Raw genomic sequence first — 26292 nt, 5'->3', positions numbered from 1 at the left:
TATCACCTACCTACACTAGGGGCAATTGCTAATGGCCAATTTACCTATCAACCTGCAAGTCTTTGGCATGTGGGAGGAAACCGGAGAAAACCCATGCAGACACAGGGAGAACTTGCAAACTCCACACAGGCAGCACCCAGAATTGAACCCGGGTCGCTGGAGCTGTGAGGCTGCGGTGCTAACCACTGCGCCACTGTGCCGCCCTGTTGTGTTGGTGCTAGTTGAGGAAGGAATGTTGTCCAGGGGAATGATGGTATTCTTGTTCTTTGAATAATGCCACAGGATTGCTAATGCCACCTGAACAAGCAGACAGGCCCTCACTTCAATGCAGCACTCCCTTAGTACCAAACTGAACTGTCAGCCTGGATTATGTGTTCAAGTCTCGAGGGTTGAAACTCTGTCCAATCTATGCTTTGTAAATTCTCTTGGAGTATATCTCACAATACATACACCATTAGGCAGAAGTCATTCTTGGGATGTGGGTGTCACTGGCAAGGCTGCCATTTATTACCCATCCCTAAAAAAAAAAGCTAGACTTGCATTTATATACCACCTTTCAGTGCTGGACGTCTCAAATCACTTTATAGCCAATGAAGTACATTTGAAGTATAGTCGGTGTTCTAATGCAGAAAACGCTGCAGCCAATTTGCACACAGCAGTTTCCCACAAACAGCAATCTGATGATGACCAGATAATCTGTTTTGTTATGTTGATTGAGGGAGAAATATTGGCCAGGATACCGGAGTTAAACGCTTCCCCCCCCCCCCCCCCCTCCACCTCTTCATTGAAATAGTGCCCTCGGATCTTTTGTGCCCGGATGGCATATGGGGCTTTGGTTTAAGGTTTCAGCTGAAAGGGTGCACCTCCGACAGTACAGCACTCCCTCAGTACTGCGCTGGAGTGTCACCTTTGATTTTTGTGCTCAAGTCCTGGAACTTGAACCCAGAACCTTCTGACTCAGAAGAGTGCTACCAACTGAGCCACAGCTGACACTTGCCTCTGAGATGCTGGTGGTCCACCTTCAGGAGTTTAATACAACCAAGTGGCTTGCTGGGCCACTTTAGAGGCAAGTTAAAAGTCGACCACACTGGTGTGGGACTGGAGTCACACAAGCCAAAAGACTTCCAGGTTGATAGGTAAATTGGCCATTATAAATTGTCACTAGTATAGGTAGGTGGTAGGGAAATATAGGGACAGGTGGGGATGTTTGGTAGGAATATGGAATTAGTGTAGGATTAGTATAAATGGGTGGTTGATGTTCGGCACAGACTCGGTGGGCCGAAGGGCCTGTTTCAGTGCTGTATCTCTAATCTAATCATAATCTAAATCTAAGACAGATAAGAATGGCAACTTTTCTTCCGTAAAGGGCATTAGGTGGTTTTAAAGCAGTTTATTAAAAAGCAACACTTTAGATGATATACAAGCTAAAAATAGCAGAAAAGATATACCAGTCCTGGATTGGATGCGGGGGAGGCAGTTCTCCATTTATTGCCTATCCCTAATTGCCCTTGAGAAGATGATGGTGAGCCACTCTCTTGACAACTGAGTAGCTTGCTAGCCCATTTCAGAAGGCAGTTAAGAGTCAACCACATTGCTTGGAGTCACGTGTAAGCCAGACCAGGTAACGACAGTAGATTGCCTTCCCTAAAGGACATTAGTGAACCAGATGGGATTTTACAACAATTCAGCAGTTTCAGGGCCACCATTACTAATGCTAGATTTTAAAACATTTCTAAATGTATTTCATTCATTGAATTTAAATTCCCCAGATGCGATGGTTGGATTTGAACTCCTAATTCCTGATTATTAACCCAGGTCTCTGGACTATTAATCCAGTAACATAAGCACTATACTACCATACCCTGCTGTGATGTTGTCTGTGGTCAGATACCCTGCTGACTCTCGAAGCTTCTCACGTAAAAAGAGCAAGGTTCCAGAGGATAGACTGTACAAAGGGGGGTAGATTTAGCTGGGGCTCCAACCCCAATGTAGAGCTTTTCCAGACTGGAGTGCTGGTCACAGGACCTACCTCGATCATGTTGAGGGACCAATCCACAAGCAGGACTCTTGTGCAGGAGGTCTCTGGAGTGACCTGCAGAAGCTCATTGATGTTTACTCATTATTTAATGAACTTGTGTGTGGGCGCACATACAGCACAATGGACAGACTTGCCATTTATTATTTGTGCCAAGTGTTTTGTAATTACAAGCATCCTGCTTTGATGCTCAGTGTAACGTGGGCACATGATGATTTCAATAGGCTTTAAATTCTGTTAGGGCATCCCCTCTAATTGCAGAACCCTTACCCCTACTAGATGAAGGGTCAGGTGGTACCTGTACTTCTACTGTGTTCCCAGTTGTATAAGATGTTCTTCTTATGCAGAGAAGGCTGAGAGGAGATTTCATAAAGGTCGAGAAGAAATTGCAGGAATGTGGGGAAAGAGACGGAGTGGGACTAACTGGATTGCTCTTCAAAAGAGCTGGTGTAGACTGGATGGGCTGAGTGGCTTAGTTCTGTTCTGTGCTATTCTGCGATTCTCTGAAATTCACCAGAACCATTACTGTTACAATCGCAGCCTCTTTTAGTCTTTGCAAGGGGAATAAGAGGACTATGCATCCAGCTCAATGCAGCCTGATTATTACTGGAAACCACCACATCCAGCATGATGCCACTATCAAACGCATGGTCCCCTCCCCTGTCAGCATTCTGAAGGGATCGTTCCCTCCGCGACACCCTGGTCAACTCCTCCATTACCCCCAACACCTCGTCCCCTTCCCATGGCACCTTCCCATGCAATCGCAGGAGGTGTAATACCTGCCCATTTACCTCTTCCCCTTACCATCCAAGGCCCCAAACACTCCTTTCAGGTGAAGCAGCGATTTACCTGTACTTCTTTCAATGTAGTATACTGTATTCGCTGCTCACAATGTGGTCTCCTCTACATTGGGTAGACCAAACGCAGACTGGGTGACCGCTTTGCTGAACACCTCCGCTCAATCCAAAAGCATGACCCTGAGTTTCCAGTTGCTTTCCATTTCAACACACACTCTTGCTGTCATGCCCAAATATCTGTCCTAGGCTTGCTGCAGTGTTCCAGTGAACATCAACGCAAGCTCGAGGAACAGCAAATTTAAAAGCAAAATACTGTGGATGCTGGAAATCTGAAATAAAAACAAGAAATGCTGGAAATACTCAGCAGGTCTGGCAGCATCTGTGGAGAGAGAAGCAGAGTTAACGTTTCAGGTCAGCGACCCTTCTTCAGAACTGGCAAATAATAGAAATGTAAAAGGTTATAAGCAAGTAAAGTGGGGGTGGGGCAAGAGATAAAAAAGGAGAAGGTGTAGGTAGGACAAGGTCATAGAATAGCTGACCAGAAGGTCATGGAGCAAAGATATGTTAATATCTATGTTAATATCTTTTAATATACCATTAACATATCTTTGCTCCATGATCTTCTGGTCAGCTATTCTATGACCTTGTCCTACCTACACCTTCTCCTTTTTTATCTCTTGCCCCACCCGCACTTTACTTGCTTATAACCTTTTACATTTCTAATATTTGCCAGTTCTGATGAAGGGTCACTGACCTGAAACGTTAACTCTGCTTCTTTCTCCACGGATGCTGCCAGACCTGCTGAGTATTTCCAGCATTTCTTGTTTTTATTACTCGAGGAACAGCATCTCATTTACCGATTAGGCACGTTACAGCCTGCCAGACTGAACATTGAGTTCAGTAATTTCAGAGCATGACGGGCCCACCTTTTTATTTTTAATTATATTTTCTTTTTTATCATTTGTTTATTTTATTTTAGCTTGTTTCATCATTCATTTTTTTATGTTTGCGCTTTGGGCCAGGGCTGTTCATTTTTCTGTCAATTACGCCCTCTCTACACGAACGCTGTGTCTTTCACCACACCATTAACATATCTTTTGCCTTTGCTCCATGACCTTCTGGTCAGTTATTCTCGTTGACCCTCCGTCCTATCTGCCTTTTGTAATCCTTTGCCCCACCCCCGCTTCATACATAGAAACATAGAAAATGGGAGCAGGAGTAGCCCATTCGGCCATTCGAGCCTGCTGTGCCATTCATTATGATCATGGCTGATCATACAACTCAGTAGCCTGTTCCCGCTTTTGCCCCATATCCTTTGATCCCTTTAAGCCCAAGAGCTATATCTAACTCCTTCTTGAAAACATACAATGTTTTGGCCTCAACTGCTTTCAGTGGTAGTGAATTCCACAGACTCACCACTCTCTGGGTGAAGAAATTTCTCCTCTCAGTCCTGAAAGGTTTACCCCATATCCTTAGACTATGACCCCTGGTTCTGGAATCCCCCACCATCGGGAACATCCTTCCTGCATCTATCCTGTCAAGTCCTGTTAGAATTTTATAGGTTTCTATGAGATCCCCCCTCACTCTTCTGAACTCCAGCGAATATAATCCTAACCGACTCAATCTCTCCTCATACGTCAGTCCCGCCATCCCAGGAATCAATCTGGTAAACCTTCGCTGCACTCCCTCTATAGCAAGAACATCCTTTTTCAGATAAGGAGATCAAAACTGCACACAATATTCCAGGTGTGGCCTCACCAAGGCCCTGTATAATTGCAGCAAGACATCCCTGCTCCTGTATTCAAATCCTCTCGCTATGAAGGCTTCATTTGCTTAAAACCTATTACATTTCTAACATTTGCCAGTTCTGATGAAGGGTCACTGACCTGAAACGTTAACTCTGCTTCTTTCTCCACGGATGCTGCCAGACCTGCTGAGTATTTCCAGCATTTCTTGTTTTTATTTCAGATTTCCAGCATCTGCAGTATTTTGCTTTTATTTTACTGTCCAGTCCTAGTAGCCCTGAAAAGGTGTTTGTGGGTTTTCTGCTTGAGCTGCTGCAATCCCAGTTGTGCTGGTGCTCCCTCAATGGTTTTCTTCAAGTAGACTTCCCTCCACTAATCCCATTGACCTGACCTCTGTAAGCTTAATTTTCAAATACTTCCCCAAATTTCATCTCTGCCTCAGTTGCCAATATGGTAAAATCTTCTCACCCGTTTTATATCACAAAATTACCCTGATGTTACACTTCGGCAACCTAACCCAACACACACACCCATTCTCCCATCTTGTTATACATGATCATATATCTACTAGCAATGCATTCAAAGGAAATGGCAGTGTCACATCGCAGGTAGAATAAATAAAGTGAGACATAAGGTTGGAAAATGTTGAAGGACTGTTGAAGAATAAAAAGGCATTGGCACAGGAATGTGAGAATAGAATGAGATGTTCAAGAAAGGGAATAGGGATAACCCTGGGAATTATAGACCAGTCAGTCTTACGTCAGTAGTGGGCAAATTATTGGAGAGGATTCTGAGAGACAGGATTTATGATTATTTGGAAAAGCATAGTTTGATTAGTGACAGTCAGCATGGCTTTGAGGGGCAGGTCATGCCTCACAAGCCTTATTGAATTCTTTGAAGATGTGACAAAACACATTGATGAAGGAAGAGCAGTGGATGTGGTGTATATGGATTTTTAGCAAGGCGTTTGATAAGGTTCCCCATGGTTAGTTCATTCAGAAAGTACGGAGGCATGGGATACAGGGGAGGTTGGCTGTCTGGATACAAAATTGGCTGGCCCATAGAAGATAGAGGGTGGTAGTAGATGGAAAATATTCAGCATGGAGCTCGGTGACCAGTGGTGTTCCGCAGGGATCTGTTCTGGGACCTCTGCTCTTTGTGATTTTTATAAATGACTTGGATGAGGAAGTGGAAGGCTGGGTTAGCAAGTTTACCGATGACACGAAGGTTGCTGGAGTTCTGGATAGTGTGGAAGGCTGTTGTAGGTTGCAACGGGACATTGACAGGATGCAGAGCTGTGCTGAGAAGTGGCGGATGGAGTTCAACCTGGAAAAGTGTGAAGTGGTTCATTTTGGAAGGTCGAATTTGAATGCAGAATACAGGCTTAAAGACAGGATTCTTGGTAGTGTGGAGGAACAGAGGGATCTTGGGGTCCATGTCCATAGATCGCTCAAAGTTGCCACCCAAGTTGATAGGGTTGTTAAGAAGGCGTATGGTGTGTTGGCTTTCATTAACAGGGGGATTGAGTTTAAGAGCCGCGAGGTTATGCTGCAGCTCTATAAGGCCCTGGTTCGACCACACTTGGAATATTGTGTTCAGTTCTGGTCGCCTCATTATAGGAAGGATGTGGAAGCTTTAGAGAGGGTGCAGAGGAGATTTACCAGGATGCTGCCTGGACTGAAGGGCATTTCTTACGAAGAAAGATTGAGGGAGCTAGGGCTTTTCTCATTGGAGCGAAGAAGGATGAAAGGTGACTTGATAGAGGGGTACAAGATGATGAGAGGCATAGATAGAGTGGATAGCCAGAGACTTTTTCCCAGGGTGGAAAGGGCTATCACCAGGGGGCATAATTATAAGGTGATTGGAGGAAGGTTTCGGGGAGATGTCAGAGGTAGGTTCTTTACACGGAGAGTGGTGGGTGCGTGGAATGCGCTGCCAGCGGTGGTAGTAGAAGCAGATACATTAGGAACATTTAAGCGACTCTTGGATAGGTACATGGATAAAAGAATGAAGGGTAGGTAGTTAGTTTGATCTTAGAGTAGGTTAAAGGTTCGGCACAACATCATGGGCCGAAGGGCCTGTACTGTTCTATGTTCTATGTATATCCAAGCCAGAGCAAGTTTAACAAAGAGCAGAGATATCCCACCTCCAATCTATAACTGGGGATCTCGGAGGGCCTGTGTGTGGATGGGAGCACGTCCCCTTGCAGTCCCCCGCTGTGCTCCTCTGGCCTCCTGCTGTCCAGGAGGGTTGCATTGCTGCCGCTCACCTTGGCTGCTCTGTCCCATGTCATAATCGCCAGTTCCCATCTGATCTCCCTCAGCTGGGCCTTGAGCATTCAACTGGCCTTCCCGTGCCAACCCCAGCTGCGAGAGTGGGCTCACTTCCCTCTCCACTTGGCTGCCACGCTCCACTGTGACATTAAACTCTTCCAGCTGCAACAATAGCCACACTGAAACTCCTCTGAAGCCGCTAAGCTTTATTTGCTGCCCTTGAATTAATTTAATCAGCCTATCCCCTGGCCCTCATTGCTCTCCACGCTGTTCACATCTTCACAACCCTGTCATGTTCCCCTCACGGCCTCCTCCCCGTTCCCAGCCTTTAAAAATTGCTCACTGATACTAACAAGCCTGTTAATGAGCTCTTTAATGAACTCAATAGGCACTTAATTGGAGGTGGGCACCCAACCCATTCTCTCCCTGCGGGCGGCACTTTGAAAATAACATTGCATTCCGGAAGTGGTGGGACCCAGTGCCAACCTCTGTGAACGCGATATTCAAATCGTGCTCGCAACTGTTCCCACTGTCATCAGGATTTGAAAATCCGGCCCTCAATGTTTTAAATTGGATTAACTGCTTTTTTTTATTTCTCATTGCTTGTTGTGGGATCTTGCTGAGTGTTTGCCAACTGCATGACAGTGACTGCAGTTCAGAAGTGATTAATTGGCTGTGATTTGGGACATGATTTACCATGAAAAGTGCTATATAAATGCAAGTTTACTCATTCATTTTTATTAATGGATGTTAATTAATTTGCGCCTTGAATTTTTCCTAATTTAACAGATTTAATACAAAACAATAACCCAGAAATTACTGTTGATCAGGGTTTATGGTGGTCACATAACATTTCTCGGTCTGGTATTTTAATGGTCGGTGTTAATGTATGTGTTTAAAGTGGACTTCATCCGCTGATGTCACTAACATTAATTCCTAGACTTAATTTTAACTCCATCAGTCCAGAAATACAGTGGCCAAGTTGTGTTTCTACCCCTCCCATAACTTTTCATGGGATGTGGGCATCACTGGCACTTATTGCCCATCCCTACTGCCTCTTGAGAAGTTGGTGGTGGGCCACCTTCTTGAACTGCTACATCTAGAGCCTTGATACAACTGTGGGGCTTGCTGTGCCACTTCAGAAAACAGTGAAGAGTCAACCACATTGGCTTGGGACTGGAGTCACATATAGGCCCAGATTGGGTAAGGACGGCACGATTCCTTCACAAAAGGGACATTAGTGAACCAGTTGGACTTTTCCAACAATCTGACAGCTTCAAGGACATTTTTACCAATACCAGCTTTGCATTTCGGATCTTTTGAGCTGAATTCAATTCTCAAATTCACGTTCTCTGGATTACTAGTCCAGTACCATAACCACAGCCTCAGCACTCAAGAAAGCTAACTTGTATATAGTCATGAATAGGTAGGCACAATTTTCATGGGAACCCTCTGCCATGAAAGTCGTGGGCTTCTGGCTTATTCTCTTTCTGTGATTGGCTGGAACAACGCCAGCACAAACTATGCTTGTTGCGGATGATTGGGTGGTTTCAGCAGGTAAGTGCAATGAAATTGGGGGATGGTAGGAAGAGAGCACCGAGCAAACTACAAAAGGGACATAGGAAAAAAATGAAATTGGGTACCCATAAAGCAAGGAAAATACCCATTTTCAGACTGCGTTTGACTGCAGCTCAGGCAGAATAGATTTCATAATGGGAACAATGGCTGAGGGAACTGAAAATTACCTTGGAAGGAAAGGACTTGGATTTACATAGCGCGTTTCACAACCTCCGAACTTCCCAAAGCCCTTCACAAAATGATAAAGTACTTTGGAAGTGCAGTCGCTGTTGTAATGTAGGAAACACGGCAGCCAATTTGTGCACAGCAAGCTCCCACAAAAGTCGAGGTGTTGTTTGAGGGATATGTATTGGCCAGGATGCTCGGGAGAGCTCCCTTGCTCTTCCTCAGAATAGTACCATGGGATCTTTTATGCCCATGTGACAGGGCAGATGAGGCCTCAGTTTACTGTCCAACCCAAAAGGCAGCACCTCGGATAGTGCAGCACTCCCTCAGTACTGCATTGTGAGTGTCAACCTGGATTCTGTGCTGAAGTCGCTGGAGAGGGATTTGAACCCACAACCTTCTGACTCAAGACAGACACCTAAATCTAAAGCTAATAGCAGTGAAACTCTGGTTGGGCAACAGTGCTGCCTGAAATGGAGGATGGTGGCAGCATTCTGCCCACCCTCTGCCCTGGTACGAACCCTACCCCAAATCTCAAGAACGGTCTATTTAGCATAATCGGGGCAAGCACCTGTGCCAATTAATGCAGTATTGGATGTGCACACCCCTTGGGGATAGTGGAATTCCTGTGCAACAGTTCACGGCCCCAATAGAGGGGCATGGTGAGTCAGTCTGGTAATGCGGCCCAAGATCGAAATTTCAAGCAGAGAAGAGCATAAGGAATAGGAGCAGGAGTAGGCCATGCAATCCTTTAAGATTGCTCCACCATTCAGTACAATTTGGGGACATTCTGCCTCAGCTCCACTTTCAAACCTTATCCCCATATCCTTTGACTGTCCAAATATTTAAGGAGGGATATACCTGGATTGGAAGCAGTTCAAAGAAGGTTCACAAGGCTGATTCCTGGGACGAAGGGGTTGGCTTATGAGGAAAGGTTAAGCAGGTTGGGCCTATACTCATTGGAGTTTAGAAGAATGAGAGGTGATCGTATTGAAACGTATAAGATTCTGAGGAGATAAAAGCAAAATACTGCGGATGCTGGAAATCTGAAATAAAAACAAGAAATGCTGGAACCACTCAGCAGGTCTGGCAGCATCTGTGAAAAGAGAAGCAGAGTTAACGTTTCGGGTCAGTGACCCTTCATCGGAACTGACAAATATCAGAAAAGTCACAGGTTATAAGCAAGTGAGGTGGGGGTGGGGCAAGAGATAACAAAGGAGGTCTAGATTGGACCAGGCCACATAGCTGACCAAAAGGTCACGGAGCAAAGGCAAACAATATGTTAATGGTGTGTTGAAAGACAAAGCATTAGTACAGATTAGGTGTAAATACACTGAATATTGAACAGCAGCAAGTGCAAACCTGAAAAAAAACAGTGGGTAAGCAAACTGAACAAACTAAGATGAAATGAAATAAATGCCAAAAAAAGGATTGTAAAAAATGTAAAAAAGAATGTAAAAAAAAGGAAGAAAAAATAACTAAAGATGAAAGTAAAATGGGTGGCTGTCATGCTCTGAAATGATTGAACTCAATGTTCAGTCCGGTAGGCTGTACTGTGCCTAATCGGTAAATGAGATGCTGTTCCTCGAGCTTGCGTTGATGTTCACTGGAACACTGCAGCAATCCCAGGACAGAGATGTGAGCATGAGAGCAGGGGGGAGTGTTGAAATGGCAAGCAACCGGAAGCTCAGGGTCCTGCTTGCGGACTGAGCGGAGATGTTCCGCAAAGCGGTCACCCAGTCTGCGCTTGGTCTCCCCAATGTAGAGGAGACCACATTGTGAGCAGCGAATACAGTATACTACATTGAAAGAAGTCCAAGTAAATTGCTGCTTCACCTGAAAGGAGTGTTTGGGGCCTGGGATAGAGAGGAGGTAAATGGGCAGGTATTACACCTCCTGCGATTGCAGCAGAAGGTGCCCTGGGATGGGGACGAGGTGGTGGGGGTAATGGAGGAGTGAACCAGGGTGTCACGGAGGGAACGATCCCTTCGGTATGCTGACAGGGGAAGGGAGGGGAAGATGTGGCTGGTAGTGGCATCACGCTGGAGGTGGTGGAAATGGCGGAAGATGATCCTTTGGATATGGAGGCTGGTGGGGTGAAAAGTGAGGACAAGGGGATCCCTGTCACGGTTCTGGGAGGGAGGGGAAGGGGTGAGGGTAGAGGTGCGGGGAATGGGTCGGACACGGTTGAGGGCCCTGTCAACCACAGTGGGGGGAAATCCTCGGTTGAGGAAAAAGGAGGTCATATCAGAAGCACCGTCATGGAAGGTAGCATCATCAGAGCAGATGCGTCGGAGACAGAGAAACTGGGAGAATGGAATGGAGTCCTTAGGTAGGGTGTGAAGAAGTGTAGTCGAGGTAGCTGTGGGAGTCGGTGGGCTTATAATGGATATTAGTAGACAACCTATCCCCAGAGATGGAGACAGAGAAGTCGAGGAAGGGAAGGGAAGTGTCAGAGATGGACCATGTAAAGGTGAGAGAAGGGTGGAAATTAGAAGCAAAGTTGATAAAGTTTTCCAGTTCGGGGCGGGAGCAGGAAACGGCACCGATATTCTGAGGAGGCTTGACTGGGTGGATGTTTCACCTTGTGGGAGAATCTAGAACTGGGGGCACAGTTTCAAATTAAGGGCTCTCCCATTTAAGATGGAGATGAGGAGGAATTTCTTCTCTGAGGCTCATTAATCTTTGGAATTCTCTTCCTCTGAGAGCGGTGGAGGCTGGGTCATGAATAGATTCAAGGCTGAGTTAGATTTTTTATCTATAACGGAGTCAAGGGTTATGGCGGGGGGGGCGGCAGGAAAGTGGAGTTAAGGCCACAATAAGATCAGCCATGATCTCATTGAATAGCAGAGCAGGCTCGAGGGGCCAAATGGCCTACTCCAGCTCCTATTTCTTATGTTTTTATATCCCTTGATTCTCTGACTGTCCAAAAATCTATGGATCTCAGTCTTGAATAGAATCAACAGCTGAGCATCCAGAATTCCAAAGGATCACAACCCACTGAGTGAAGAAATATCACTCATTGCAGTCCAAAATGGCCAACCCTTTATCCTGAGACTATGTCCTCTAGTTCTAGGCTCTCCACCCAGGGGAAACAGCCTCTCAGCATCTACTGTGTCGAATTCTCTAAGAATTTTATACATTTCAATGAGATCACCCCTCATTCGTCTAATGTATTCATCCACAATCTGTAACCTCATGGCCCAGCATATCCTTCACTTTACCATTGCCATCAAAATAGGGGACTAACCCTGATTCAATAAGGAGTGCAGAAGACCATTTCTGGAACAGCACCAGGCATACCCAAAAAAAGAGGTGCCAATCTGGTGAAACTATAACACAGTACTACATACATGCTCAACAGCTATAGACAGAGTTAAGCGATTACACAACCAACAGATTAGATCAATGCTCTGCAGTCCTGCCACATCCAGTCATGAATTGTGGTGGACAATTAAACAACTGACAGGAGGAGGCTCCACAAATATCCTCATCCCCAACTCAGTGCAAAAGACGAGGCTGAAGCATTTGCAACCATCGTCAGCCAAAAGTGCCGAGTTGATGATCCATCTCTGCCTCCTCATGAGGTTCCCAGCATCACAGATGCCAGTCTTCAGCCAATTCGATTCACTCCACATGATAGCAAGAAAAGGCTGAGCACACTGGATACAGCAAAGTCTATGGGCTCTGACAACATCCTGGCTGTTGTACTGAAGACTTGTGCTCCAGAACTAGCCCTGCCCCTAACCAAGCTGTTCCAGTTCAGCTACAACACTGGCATCTACCCAGCAATGTGGAAAATTACCCATGTATGTTCTGTCCACAGAAAGCGGGACAAATCCAATTCGGCCAGTTACCTACCGCCCTATCAGTTTATTCTCAATCATTGTCAAAGTGATGGAAGGTGTCATCAACAGTGCCATCAAGCGGCACTTATTCAGCAATAATTTGGTTACCAATGCTCTGTTTAGGTTTCGCCAGGGCCACTTGGCTCCAGACCTCATTACAGTCTTGGTCCAAGCATGGACATTAGAGATGAGGTGAGAGTGACTGCCCTGGATATTAAAGCAACATTTGACCGAGTGTGGCATCAAGGAGCCAGAGTAAAATTAAAGTCAGTAGAAATTGGGGGAGAGTTCGCCACTGGCTGGAATCATACCTAACACAAAGGAAGGTCATTGTGGTTGTTGGGGGGCCAATTATCTCAGCCCCAGGACATCACTGCAAGAGTTACTCAGGGTAGTGTCCCAGGTCCAACTATCTTCTGCTTCACCAATGACCTTCCCTCCATCATAAGGATAGAGTAGGGATGTTCACTGGTGATAGCAGAGAGTTCAGTATAGTTCGCAACTCTTCAGATACTGAAGCAGTCCGTGCCCCCATGCAGCAAGACCTGGACAACATTCAGGCTGGGCTGATATGTGGCAAGGAGCATTTGTATCACTAAAGTGCCAGACAATGACCATCTCCAATAAGAGAGAATCTAACCATCTCCCTTTGATGTTCAAAGGCATTACCATCACTGAATACCCCACCATCAACATCCTGGGGGTTACAATTGACCGGAATTTTAACTGGACCAACCATATAAAATCTGTGGCTTCAGGGACAGCTCAGAGGCTGGGAATTCTGCAGTGATTCACTCATCACCTGTCTACTATCTACACTCTGAAGAGGGAGGGTGAACAGCCAGCAGCCCTGGTCCATTTTGGTACCAACAACTTGGTAAAATGGGATGAGGTCCTGCAGGCAGAGTTTAGGGAGAGGAAAGAACTAGCAAGCAGGATCTCAAAGGTAGTAATCTCTGGATTACTCCTAGTACCACATGCTAGTGAATATAAAAATAGGAGGATCGAGCAGATGAATGTGTGGTTGGAGAGATGGTGCAGGAGGGAGGGCTTCAAATTCCTGGGACATTGAGATTGATTCTGGGGGAGATGGGTTTTGTACAAGCTGGATGGGTTACGTGTGAACAAAGCCAGGGCCAGGGAGATTTGCTGGTGCTATTGGGAAGGGTTAAAACTAACTTGGCAGTGCTGTGGGACCGAAGAGGTAATATTGGCAAGGAAAAACAAGGTTCCAAAGAATTGTGAGACAGAATTGCCTCCGGGTGCTCCGGTTTCCTCCCACATGCCAAAGACTTGCAGGTTGATAGGTTAATTGGCCATTATAAATTGCCCCTAGTATAGGTAGGTGGTAGGGAAATATAGGGACAGGTGGGGATGTGGTAGGAATATGGGATTAGTATAGGATTAGAATAAAATGGGTGGTTGATGGTCGGCACAGACTCGGTGGGCCGAAGGGCCTGTTTCAGTGCTGTATCTCTAAACTAAACTAAACTAAACTAAGATAGCACTAGAGTAAGAAATAGGTGGGGGTCAGAGTGAGAGGGAATACAATAAGGCCTAAATTAAGTTAACTGTGCATGTATATGATTGCATGGAGTATGATAAATAAGGTTGGTGACCTGCAGACACAGATAGCCACAAGGGAATATGATGTATGACGATAATGGAGAGCTGACTCAAAAAAGGGTAGGATTGTGTACTAAATATTCCTGAATACAAGGTATTCAGAAAAGATAGGGAAGGAAAGAAAGGAGGAGGGATAGCAGTATTAATCAAGGAGAACATTACTGTGTTGAGGAGAGAGGATGTCCTAGAGGGGTCAAGGATCAAGTCTCTATTTTGTTAGAGCGAAGAAACAATAGAGGTACCATTACACTATCGTGTGTATTTAAAATGCCACCAACTAGTGGGAAAGATATTGAGGAACAAATTTGCAAGGAAATTACAGAGCTGTAAGAATTATCGAGTAGTTATAACGGGGGTCTTTAATTCTGCTAATATAGTAATATTGTAAAGGGAAGAGAGGGGAAGAGTTTCTGAAGTGTATTCAGGAGAATTTTCTACATCAGTATGTTTCCAGCCCAGTGAGGAATGAGGCATTGTTGGATCTGGTACTGGGGAATGAGAGGGTAAAGTGGATCAAGTATCTTTTTTTTAATGGGATGTGGGCATCGCTTTCTTGGCCAGTATTTATTGCTTATCCCTAATTACCCTTGAATTGAGTGGCTTGCTGGGCCATTTCAGAGGGCATTTTAAGAGTTAACCACATTGCTGTGGGTCTGGAGTCACATGAGGGCCAGACCAGGTAAGGACAGCAGATTTCCTTCCCTAAAGGACATCAGTGAACCAGATGGGTTTTTACAACAATTGCCAATGGTTTCATGGTCACCATTAGACTAGCTTTTAAATTCCAGATTTATTAATTGAATTCAAATTTCACCATCTGCCGTGGTGGGATTCGAACCCATATCCCCTCAGATTAGCCTGGGCTCTGGATTACTAGTGGAGTGACATTACCACTATGCAACCGCCTCCCCCAATAAGGGAACATTTAGGGGACTGTGATCATAATATCATAATGTTTAGATTGGCTATAGAAAAGGAGAAAGAGCAATCCAGAATAAAAATAATGAATTGGGGAGAGTCTACTTCAATGGGGTGAGAATGGATCTGGCCCAGGTAAATTGGAATCAAAGATTGAGAGACAAAACTGTAAAAGAGGAGGTAGATTGGGTACGGTTGAGGTACATTCTCACAAGGAGGAAATGTAGGACACAAAAATCCAGAGCTCCCTGGATGATGAAAGAGATAGTAAGATGAAATGGGAAGGGATGCATATGGCAGATGTCAGGTGGATAATACAATTGAGAACCAGGCTGAAAATAGAAAGTTCAGCTGGGAAGTGAAAAAAGAAATAAGAGAAGCAAAGAGGGTATATGAGAAGAGTCTGACAGCTGTTCTGACCAAGATGGGAGTAATGCACTGTCAATTCAGTCCCATCACTCCACAGGTCACAGCATATTATTAAGGTTTTCCCACCCAACTGGAAAACAGCCAAATTAAACACTCTAGTAACCCTCAGGATAAAAGAGACCAAACCAGGTATCTTTAGACAACAATTAACTGTTTATTAAAAACTAAATCTTAAATACTATTCAGATAAACTTATGTCTAAAGGCATTATAACTTATTTTAACATAGCTCCCCCATTCACACACATACACTCAAAAATTAACAGTTTTCAAAAAATTAGCTGTTTCTTAAGAATAAATAAATAACTGGGTTATAAGTCTTCATGGGTTACGTTCCTGATGGGTGAGGTATCCTAGGGTAAAAATAATTAGATGCCACTCTATGTGTCTGTGTGAATTTGATGAACAGTCTTTTAGTAAGTAGGCATTCAAAGCACTTCGGCTGCAGCAGACGTCACACAGTTCTTTAAACAAGGAGTAGAGCAATGGGTCGACTCGGCTTTTAAAACCAGCAGTCTCTCAGTTGAAGCTTTACCGCGAAATCCTGAAAATACAATCAAGAGAGAGTCAATCTTGAAGCAAAGACTCTTAGATTGCAAGTAAAGAAAAGGAATTTTGCTACCTCCAGCAATACAATTGGTCTCTTCAAAGGTTTTTTTTTCCTCCTTAGGCAATTAACACAGCCTTTAGCTCATTGTAGAATTTCTGATGAGAGAAATAGACAGCTCCTTCCTTCAGTAAGCACATTTCACTGGTGTCTCTCAAAAACTGGTTTTAGCTGGTTTTTACACCGTCAAATTGAAACATGTGACTTCTCTCCTGCTGTTGCCTAGGTAACAAGTTCAGCTGGCACACTGTGCCTCTTAGTTTTTAAAGGCATACTGTTTTTAAACAGAGTCTTAAAGGCACATTGTTTTAATCCGAGGAGAAAATAAATACAGTTCAGTGACACCCCTGCTCTTGGCAAAATGAAACGCCATTCTTAAAATGTGTTTCATTACAATGCAAAAAAAATAGAAACTGGGAAAAAACACTCTTAACATTTTCCGCATTCATGCACCATTCACTCTACTGATAATGTACAGAATTTTCTTTGTACCATCGCCATCCATATAACTTAACATGGTTAAGTTAAGCATCAGCAATAACATTGTTTTTCCCTGAAATATGTCCAATTTTCAAATGATAAGGCTGTAACAACAAAATCCATCTAAATATTCTAGCATTTCAGTTTTTAAATTATTCTACAAATGTTAGTGGCTTATGGTCAATGTATATTAATGATTCTTTATAGTCTTGGCGGACATATACTTTGAAATGTTTGAGAGCCACTAAAAGTCCTAATGTTTCTTTTTCCACAGTGGAATACTTTTTTTGATGGCAATTTAGTTTTCTTGAAAAGTACCCTAGTGGCTTCTGTGTGCCCAATTCGTCATCTTGCAATAGGACTGCACCAGCCCCCAGGTCACTAGCATAGATGACTATTTTAAAGGGTTTGGCAAAATTTGGAGCAGCCACCACTGGTTCATTAGTTAAAATTGTCTTTAGCTTTTCAAAAGCTGCCTGCTATTCATCTGACCATACTACTTAGCTTTTCTTCTTTTGTAGCAAATTGGTTAATGGAGCAGCTACAGCACTAAAATTCAGTACAAATCTCCTGTAAGAACCGCACATCCCTAAAAACCTCATTATTTCCCATTTAGATTTAGGGATAGGGAACTCTACGAAGGCCTTTGCCGTTTTTGGCAATACTTGTCCTTGCCCCACTGTGTCCGAGGTAAATTACTCTTGCTTTTCCGAATTTGCTTTTTGCCAGATTTATCACTTAAGTCCACTGCTTGTAACTTTTTAAACAGAATTTTTAGCTGGTTTAAGTGTTCTTGCCAAGTGTTACTGTATATTGTTACATCATCGAGATACACTACACAGTTGTAAACACTGGCTACCACCTGATTCATTAATCTTTGAAAAGTGGCTGGGGCATTTTCTAGTATCAATGGCATCACCCAGCATTGATAAACACCGTCTGGTGTGACAAAAGCTGATATCTCTTTGGCTCGAGGAGTCAAAGGAACTTGCCAGTATCCCTTTAACAAGTCGATCTTGGTAAGAAACCTAGAACTGGCCACTCTGTCGATACAGTCTTCTAAACACGGAATTGTGTAGGAATCGGCCTTCGTTACTGCACTGACTTTTCTGTATTCTATACAAAAGTGAGTTGACCAGTCAGCTTTAGGTTCTAGAACTATTGGTGAACTCCAGCTGCTTTGACTAGGTTCAATGAAGTTGTTTTCCAGCATGCATTGGATTTCTGCTTTTACTTGGGCCTGTTTGTCCGGACTTAAGCAGCAAGGATGTTGTTTTAAAGGAACAGTTCCTCAAATATCCACATCATGTGTGGCTAAGGTTGTGCATCCCGGTTTATCGCAACAGACTCTTAAGTGTTCTGAAAATCCTCATTAGGTCTTCACGTTGTTTTGCCTTGAAGTGCAAAAGTACGTTGTCCAGTTTTTCTAGCCGTTCTGTATTCGCTAATCTTGATAGTTAGAGGTTCAATCTAAGAATTGTTTAGGCCTCCTTCTGCCTCATCCTCATTATCCTTTTCCTTCTGAATAGTCCCGATTACCTGACATACCTGTACTGGCTTATCCTCCTCCCTGCAATGATATTGTTTGAGCATATTAATGTGACACAACCGGTTCTTCTTCCAGCGATCAGGGGTGCCAATCAAGAAATCTACCTTACCCACTCTTTTGATCACTCTAAATGGGCCACTGAACCGTGCTTTTAATGGTTCCCCTTGTAATGGTAACAACATGAATACATCATCCCCTAGTTGAAAATTGTTGGTTTTTGCATCCTTGTCTGCCCATTTTTTCATATTGGCTTGGTGTTCCTGAGCCACACAAACTGCTTATGTCCTTTTTAAGGCCTGGTCAGTAATAATGTTGGCTTATAGGTGATTTGGTCTTCCGAATTCCCCTATGTCCTGTAAAAGGAATGCCATGTGCTAACCTTAATAATCCCTGGCGATATTTAGGTGCTGCCACTATCTGTTCGACAACTGTCCAGTCTTCTTCCGCATGTCTATGAGGCAGTCTCCATTTCCTCCTCAAAACCCCGTTTGCCATATAGAACTATAGCCTTCTAGAACTCCTTTCGCCTCAGCTTCTGTCAGGGCTGTGTGTGCTTTTCGGTATAACTGTGAATCAGCTTGCTGTGCTACAGTTATAGAAGATCTGTTAAGCATCTCACTTGGATTATCTAAATCTCCAAATAAGGTTTCAGATACTTGGCTGTCTATCTGTGGTGCCACTTTTACCTCCGACAATGGATCCTGTTTAGCCATTGCTCAGGTGACGACACACGCAGGAAATATTCTCGGAACTTGTTTCTGTAATTGTTCCATTTCACTAACTTCACTCGGTTCCTCTGTAATTAAAGGAGAAACTGATACTTTTGATCTGGCCAAATCATTTCCCAGGAGTAGATCAATTCCCTCTACAGGCAAACTGTGGACACTCCTACAGTTACTATCCCAGATATTAAATCACTCTCTGGGTGTATTTTATATAAAGGTATGGGTATATACTCCCCGCCAATTCCATTAACTGAAACTTTAGCGTTCAAGGCGCTCTCTGGTGGAAACGTTATATCTTTCCCCAGCAAGAGTGTTTGGGTTGCTCCTGTGTCCCCGAGTACAATAATTTGTTTTCCTGCCTCACTTAAAGTATAGGGAGTTACTTTCCCCTTTGACAAAAATTCATTATAACTTTCAAGTATTTTATTCTTAACCTCTACACTCACTTTAGTTTTTGTATCTGGTTTTACAGCTGCCGTTAAAGCTACAGTCTGGTCTGCTATACTCTCAGTCAGAGTCTATTCCTCTGCACTAACTTTGCATACCCCAACAAGTCCTGTGGGCTTACCTCGCAATTTCCACCACTCTGAATGAAGGTGACCCATTTTGTGGCAATGATAACACTTTGGCTTGCGAACCTCGCTTCTACCCTCAGCACCTTCCTTTCTGACCTGAGGAGGTGATCCTGGGGCATTCCCAGCTGTTCCTTCTCGTCCCCGGCTACTTGCCTTCCTTCACTCTCCCACTTTCTATCCTTCTCGGGTTTATGGGGTGACGGACAAAAAGTTTTGGCTTATTCACAAGCTCAAAATCAAAAATTTCTGCTGCTTGCCTAGCTTTCAAATCTTTCAGGTTATCTGCATGAGTTCTCACTACTGAAGGAATGGAGTTTTTAAACTCTTCCAAGAGAATTAATTCTCAAAGGTTCTCATATCTGGTTTCCATCTTTAATGGCTGTATCCAACGGTCAAAATTAATTTGCTTCACCCTCTCAAATTCTAGACACGTCTGCCCAGCCAATCTCCATAAGTTCTGAAACTTCTGACTTCAGGGACTAACTCATACGCAGCGAGAATAGCCTTTTTTGCCATCTCATAATCTGCAGAAGCCTCTTCAGGAAGCATGGCATAAACTTCATGAGCTCTGCCTACCAGCCTGCCCTGCATGAGCAATGTCCAGCTTTCTTTCGGCCATTTCATCTGTTTGGCTATTTTTTCAAAAGATATGAAAAGTGCCTCTACGTCACTTCCCTCAAACTTAGAGCTTTTATAAATTTAAACAGCTTTTCTCTGGGTCCTGGGCTAAATTCAGATTCTTCCTGACCAGAACTTTCCCTGGATTCAAGACTACTCCTTTGTCTTCGTTCCATCTCTTTTAACCTAAATTCCCTCTCTTCTGTTTCACTTTCTCTCTGAAATGCTTTCCTTTTCCTCTTTTTTCAATTCAAATTTTCTTGTTGCTTTTTCTGTTTCCTGTTGAAGCTCCAGTTGCCTCAACTGTAACTGAATTTTAGCTAATACCACTGCATCACTCTCTGACTTACTACCTTCTTGTTGCTCGTTGTCTTCTTCCAATTCCAGATGTTGAGCTATTAGGTCATTTATCACTGCTTTTTTTGGCACCTGATTTCAATTCTCACCCCAATTTTGCCGCCGATTTTTTAGTTTATTCGTTGTCAAAGTTGTCAAGTCACTGAAGGGACATATTCTCTTTTTCTGCAGCAACTGCTAATGCCATTCCGATGGTATAGACTGTACCTTATTACACAAGAAACCTAGTTCCTTTTATTTTTCTCTTTCAAATTATTACTCCCCTCATAATTCAGTTAATTGGCATTAGATTTGGATCCTGACAATCGAGCACTCCAATTAATATGCTCCCAGGGATGAACAATTAATATGATTCCAAATGCAAGACCCCAATTTATATATTATCTCAGAGACTAGCAATTAATAGGATTCCAAACGTGAGCCCCCAATTAATCTGATCCCAGACAAGCTGCCCAATTAATATGTTACAACCAAGGTGGGAGCAATGCACTGTCAATTCAGTCTGATCATTCCACAAGTCATAGCATATTATGAAATTTTTCTCACCCAACTAGAAAACAGCCAAATTAAACACTCTATTTATTTATTTAGAGATACAGCACTGAAACAGGCCCTTTGGCCCACCGAGTCTGTGCCGACCATCAACCACCCATTTATACTAATCCTACACTAATCCCATATTCCTACCACATCCCCACCTGTCCCTATATTCTCCTACCACCTACCTATACTAGGGGCAATTTATAATGGCCAATTTACCTATCAACCTGCAAGTCTTTTGGTGGTGGGAGGAAACCGGAGTACCTGGCGAAAACCCATGCAGACACAGGGAGAACTTGCAAACTCCACACAGGCAGTACCCAGAATTGAACCTGGGTCGCTGGAGCTGTGAGGCTGCGGTGCTAACCACTGCAGAATAAATAAATAAATAACCCCAAAATAAAACAGACCAAACCAGGTATCTTTAGACAACAGATTATCTATTTATTAAAACTAAATCTTAAATGCTCTTAAGATAAACCTATGTCTCAAGGCATTATTACTTCTTATTTTAACCTAACTCCCCCATTCACACACATACATACAAAAATCAATGGTTAACCAGATTTTTAAAAAAAATTATGTTTTTAAAAAATTAGTTGTTTCTTAAGAATAAATAAATAACTGGGTTATACATCTTTGTGGGTTACGTTCCTGATGGGTGAGGTATCCTAGGGTAAAAATAATTAGATGCCACTCGAAGTCTCCATGTGTATTTGATGAACAGTCTTTTAGCAGATGGGCATTCAAAGCACTTCGGCTGCAACAGGCGTCACACAGTTATTTAAACAAGGAGTGTAGCAATGGGTCCACTCGGATTTTAAAACTGGCAGACTCTGTCGAAGCTTTACTGCGAATTCCAGGAAACATTATCAGTCAAGCGAAAGTCAATTTTGAAGCAAAGACTCTTGGATTGGAAGTAAAGAAAAGGAATTTTGCTACCTCCAGCAAAACAAATGGTCTCCTCAAAAGGAGTTTTGTTCCTCCTTAAGCAATTAGCACATCCTGTGGCTCATTGTAGAGCTTCTGCTGAGAATAGACAGCTCCTTCCTCCAGTAAGAGCGCTTCACTGTTGTCTCTCAAAAACTGGTTTGAGCTGATTTTTACAGTCAAATTGAAACATTACAGCATGTGACCTCTCTCTTTCTAGTTGTTGCCTAGGTAACAAGTGCAGCTGGCATACTGTGCCTCTTAGTTTTTAAAGGCACACTGTTTTAATCTGAAGAGCAAATGAATACAGTTCCATGACACAGCTAACATAAAACGGAATCCAAAAGTTCCACAGGCATATAAACTATAAAAGGAGCAGTGGGGTCAATAAGGACATGGAGGCAGGTACTAAATGAGCATCTTCCATCTGTCTTTACCAAGGACAAAGATGCTTCCCAAATCATAGCTAAAGTGAAGGTATTAGAGACACTGGATGTGCTAAAAATTGATAAAGAGCAGGTATTAGATAGGCTGGCTGTACTTAAAGTTGATAAGTCACCAGGGCTGGATGTGATGCATCCAAGGATCCTCAGGGAAGTAAGGGTGCAAATTACGGAGACACTGGCCATAAGCTTTAATCCTCCTTAGGTGCAGGTGTGGTGCCAGAGGACTGGGGGATTGCAGACAATACACCTTTGTTCAAAAATGTGTGTAAGGGTCAGCCCAGCAACTACGGGCCAATCAGTTTAACCTTGGTGGTGGGAAAGCTTTCAGAAGCGATAATTCGGGTTAGAATTAAGAGCCGCTTGGACAAATGTGGACTAATTAAGGAAAGCCAACATGGATTTGTTAAGGGCAAGTTGTGTTCAACTAACTTACTTGAGTTTTTTGATGAGGTAACAGAGAGGGTTGATGAGGGTAATGTAGTTGATGTGATGTACATGGACTTCCAAAAGGTGTTTGATAAAGTGTCATATAACAGGCTTATCAGCAAAGTTAAAGCCCATGGAATAAAGGGACAGTGGCAGTATGGATACAAAATTGGCTGAGTGACAGAAAACAGAAAGTAGTGGTGAACATGAAGGTTTACACTGGGATTCCCCAGGGATCAGTGTTAGGGTCACTTTTTTTTTTAGAGATACAGCACTGAAACAGGCCCTTCGGCCCACCGAGTCTGTGCCGACCATCAATCACCCATTTGTACGAATCCTACACTAATGCCATGTTTCCTACCACATCCCCACCTGTCCCTATATTTCCCTACCACCTACCTATACTAGGGGCAATTTTTTTTTAAATAATGGCCAATTAACCTATCAACCAGCAAGTCTTTGGCATGTGGGAGGAAACCGGAGCACCCGGAGGAAACCCACGCAGACACAGGGAGAACTTGCAAACTCCACACAGGCAGTACCCAGAATTGAACCCGGGTCGCTGGAGCTGTGAGGCTGCGGTGCTAACCACTGCGCCACTGTGCCTATCTATAATTAATGACCAAGACTTGAGTATGCAGGACATAATTTCAAAATTTGCTGATGACACAAAACTTTTGAAATATTGTGAACTGTGAGGAGGACAGTGATAGACTTCTAGAGGATATAGACAGGCTGGTGGAATGGGCAGACAAGTGGCAGATTAGATTTAATGCGGAAAAGTGTGAAGTGATTAATTTTGGTAGGAAGAACGAGAAGAGGCAATATAAATTAAAGGGTATAATTATAAATGGGGTGCAGGTGAAGAGGGACCTCAGGACCTCATTGAAGGTGTCTGGGCAGATTGAGAAAGCGGTTAATGAGGCATATGGGATCCTGGGCAGACAAAGACTGCATGTTCATGCAATTATCCGCTTTCTGCTATTTTATCTTGGGTGTTAATCCTCTGCTAAAATCAGGGAAAGCATTCCGTGCATAATACTTAACAACATTGCCTGCCTTGTCCCTAAAATACCCTCATCGCCGCTAATAAACCTTTTAGCAGCATGTAGAATGAGAGATTCTTACAGCCATTCAGCCCATCATGCCTGTGCCATCTAGTTGAAAGAGCTATCCAATTAGTTTCACTTCCCACTACTCTATCCCCATAACCCTGTAATTTTCTCCTCTTCAAGTATTTATCCAATTCCCATTTGGAAATTACTATTGAATCTGCTTTCACAATCCTTTCAGGAGTTACCAAAGTGCCAGGGTAAGATCAAACTTCAGAGTGAAGATATGTTCTTTAGAGAATAATCAAGTGGATTATTAGCTTCTAGGGAAGTGGGGGATGGTGAGATATTGTTACCTTAAATGCGTTGGCATGGAAACTGTTTTTCACTTCTTAAGTTTAATGTGTTTGTTTCTGTAACTTAGGTGCAGAATCCTTTGGATTGTTTTCATGTACAATAAACGGAGAAGAAAGAGATCAAACACACAGAGCAGTATTCAGGTAAGAATCATTCCAGTGAGTAAATACAGAAGGAGGCCATTTGGCCCACTGTGCCTGTACCCGTGCTAGTCTTTAACTACAGCTACTGTCTCCAATCCCATTTCCCTGAGTTTATCTTAAGTTGCCAGTGCTTTCATTGACTTTTTTTGAGTCAGTCTCCAAATTAACCCCACGTGCTTTCACGTCTGGATCTGAAACTCAGGGCCTAAAATCATCCCAAGATGTTCCTAATGACACCAAAACACTGCCAGTTGCAACTGATCTTGAGGAAGAGCAGGGGGAGACTTCCCCAGTGTCCTGGCCAATATTTATCCCTCAACCAATGTCACGAAGACAGATTATCTGGTCATTATCCCATTGCTGTTTGTGGACCTTGCTGTGCACAAATTAGCTACTGTGTTTCCTACATTAAGAAACACTTTATTAATTAACTGGCTGTAAAGCTCTTTGGGATGTTGTCACATACACTGGAAGTGCGATGATACAAATTATACACGAAATCTGAAGAGTTGTAAAAACTGTCTTTTTTTAAAAAAATGAACCTTTATTTTAAAAAATGAGCAATGGTCCAAAATGGCTGCTGGAGAAAAAAGAAATTGGCCTTTGTAGATTCAAACTTTCTGACAGAGCCAAAGGAAAAATCTTCAAAGCTAAGAGGCGTCAATTGCGTCTATCCTAAAAACGTTTCTGAATTGGATGTCTTCTTCTGAACCAAAAAGGGTGTGAAGTAGACATGTCCTGGGCCATTGTGCGATCACCAGAGCGACTCCTGCCAGGAGGTGAGAAGTAACAAAGCTTTACCTTAAAAAAAAAAGACAGCCTAGACTAGAGAGAGAGACTCCAGAGAAAAGAGAAACAACATCCAGCAGTTTGTTTTCCAGTAAGCCAGAAGGTACGAGTCCTGCTGTAGAATCCTACATCTACACTAGACAGCAGGGAACTAGAAGTGATCCACCATCTTCAGCAGGATCTTCAAGCACCCAAAAAGAACTTGATTTCCAAGAGAATTCAACGGGTTTATCGTGACCTTCACCCACCCCCCCCCCACCCCCCCCCCCCCCCCACACAAAAAATCACTTCCCCCTTTATCTCCCTCTATCTGTCTCTTCGTTTGTGTGTGTGTATGCGAGTGAATGCATGAATGGATGCAGTTATGACAATTTCGGGATAAGGTGTATTGATCAATAAACAATTGATTTTCTGTTTTTAAACCTACAAGAAAACCTGCCGCTGCCTGTTTACTTGACAAATAAAACACCAAAGTGGTTAAACACACATAACAAAACACACTTGCTGCAGTCAGGTGGGGAGTTACACATTGGGAACCACCCACATCACACCACGTGGCTGTTACAAAGTCCTGTAGTCGTGAAATCCGCTATAGAAATGCAAGTTCTTTCTTTATTACTGTACGGCTTTCCAGACCATTCAGTTTGCATAGAACTGCAAACCCAAAGAACCATCAGCCAGATTTCTCATTAATATCAGGGCTCACTAGGATACCCATTCTTCTGTCTAGAAACTAGAACATACTTAAATGAGTACTCCATCTGCCCTACGTTCTTCAGCCTGAATCCCACTCATTAGCTCCTCCAAGTTAAGTTGACAGTTCTTGTTCTTCAAAATGGTCAGCACTGTTTCCCCTCTCACCCAGAGCAGCTTATAAGGACTTGTTATGGATCTTCAGTGTCCACAAGGGGTAACCACCACAATACTGCAATAATGAATCTGACCATATCTCACTCTCTGTCATTAGCCACAGTGTAGAATCCATTTCTCGCTGTCAAACCTGTTTTATATTCTTAATTGTATGCTTCTAAAGTTAAATAGAGATTGCTTCAAGTTGTCTGAGTAGGCTGTATTTCAAAAGATGAAATGACTATATATTTATATCTACCCAAAGATACTGAATGTGGGCGAGGATGTTCCCCATATCCTACTCAGACAGAAAGACTAATGAGGAAGTGCTGGAAACGGCTGGAGAAAAGAGGAAATTAGTGCTTAACATCAAGGAGAAAAAGATACAATATTTTGGTCACATCATTAGAGCAGAAGGTAGAAGGTCGACGGAAAA

At 43.3% G+C, this 26292-nt stretch overlaps 1 protein-coding gene across 5 annotated transcripts in view; it reads left to right on the top strand.

Moving 5' to 3' along the window:
- The window catches only part of mapk8ip1b (mitogen-activated protein kinase 8 interacting protein 1b), a 248713-nt gene that overhangs the window by 201452 nt on the left and 20969 nt on the right, over positions 1-26292 (top strand). For all 5 annotated transcript variants that reach the window (XM_068046625.1, XM_068046624.1, XM_068046629.1 and 2 more), the window contains one exon: positions 24143-24218. In XM_068046625.1, coding sequence (XP_067902726.1) covers positions 24143-24218 — 76 coding nt within the window. The remainder of the gene's footprint in view (positions 1-24142; positions 24219-26292) is intronic.

This window comes from Heterodontus francisci, chromosome 14 (genome assembly GCF_036365525.1).
Source record: "Heterodontus francisci isolate sHetFra1 chromosome 14, sHetFra1.hap1, whole genome shotgun sequence".
NCBI lineage: Eukaryota > Metazoa > Chordata > Chondrichthyes > Heterodontiformes > Heterodontidae > Heterodontus > Heterodontus francisci.
Note: the sequence above shows the minus strand (reverse complement) of the source record. Positions and strands in the feature narration are given on the sequence as shown.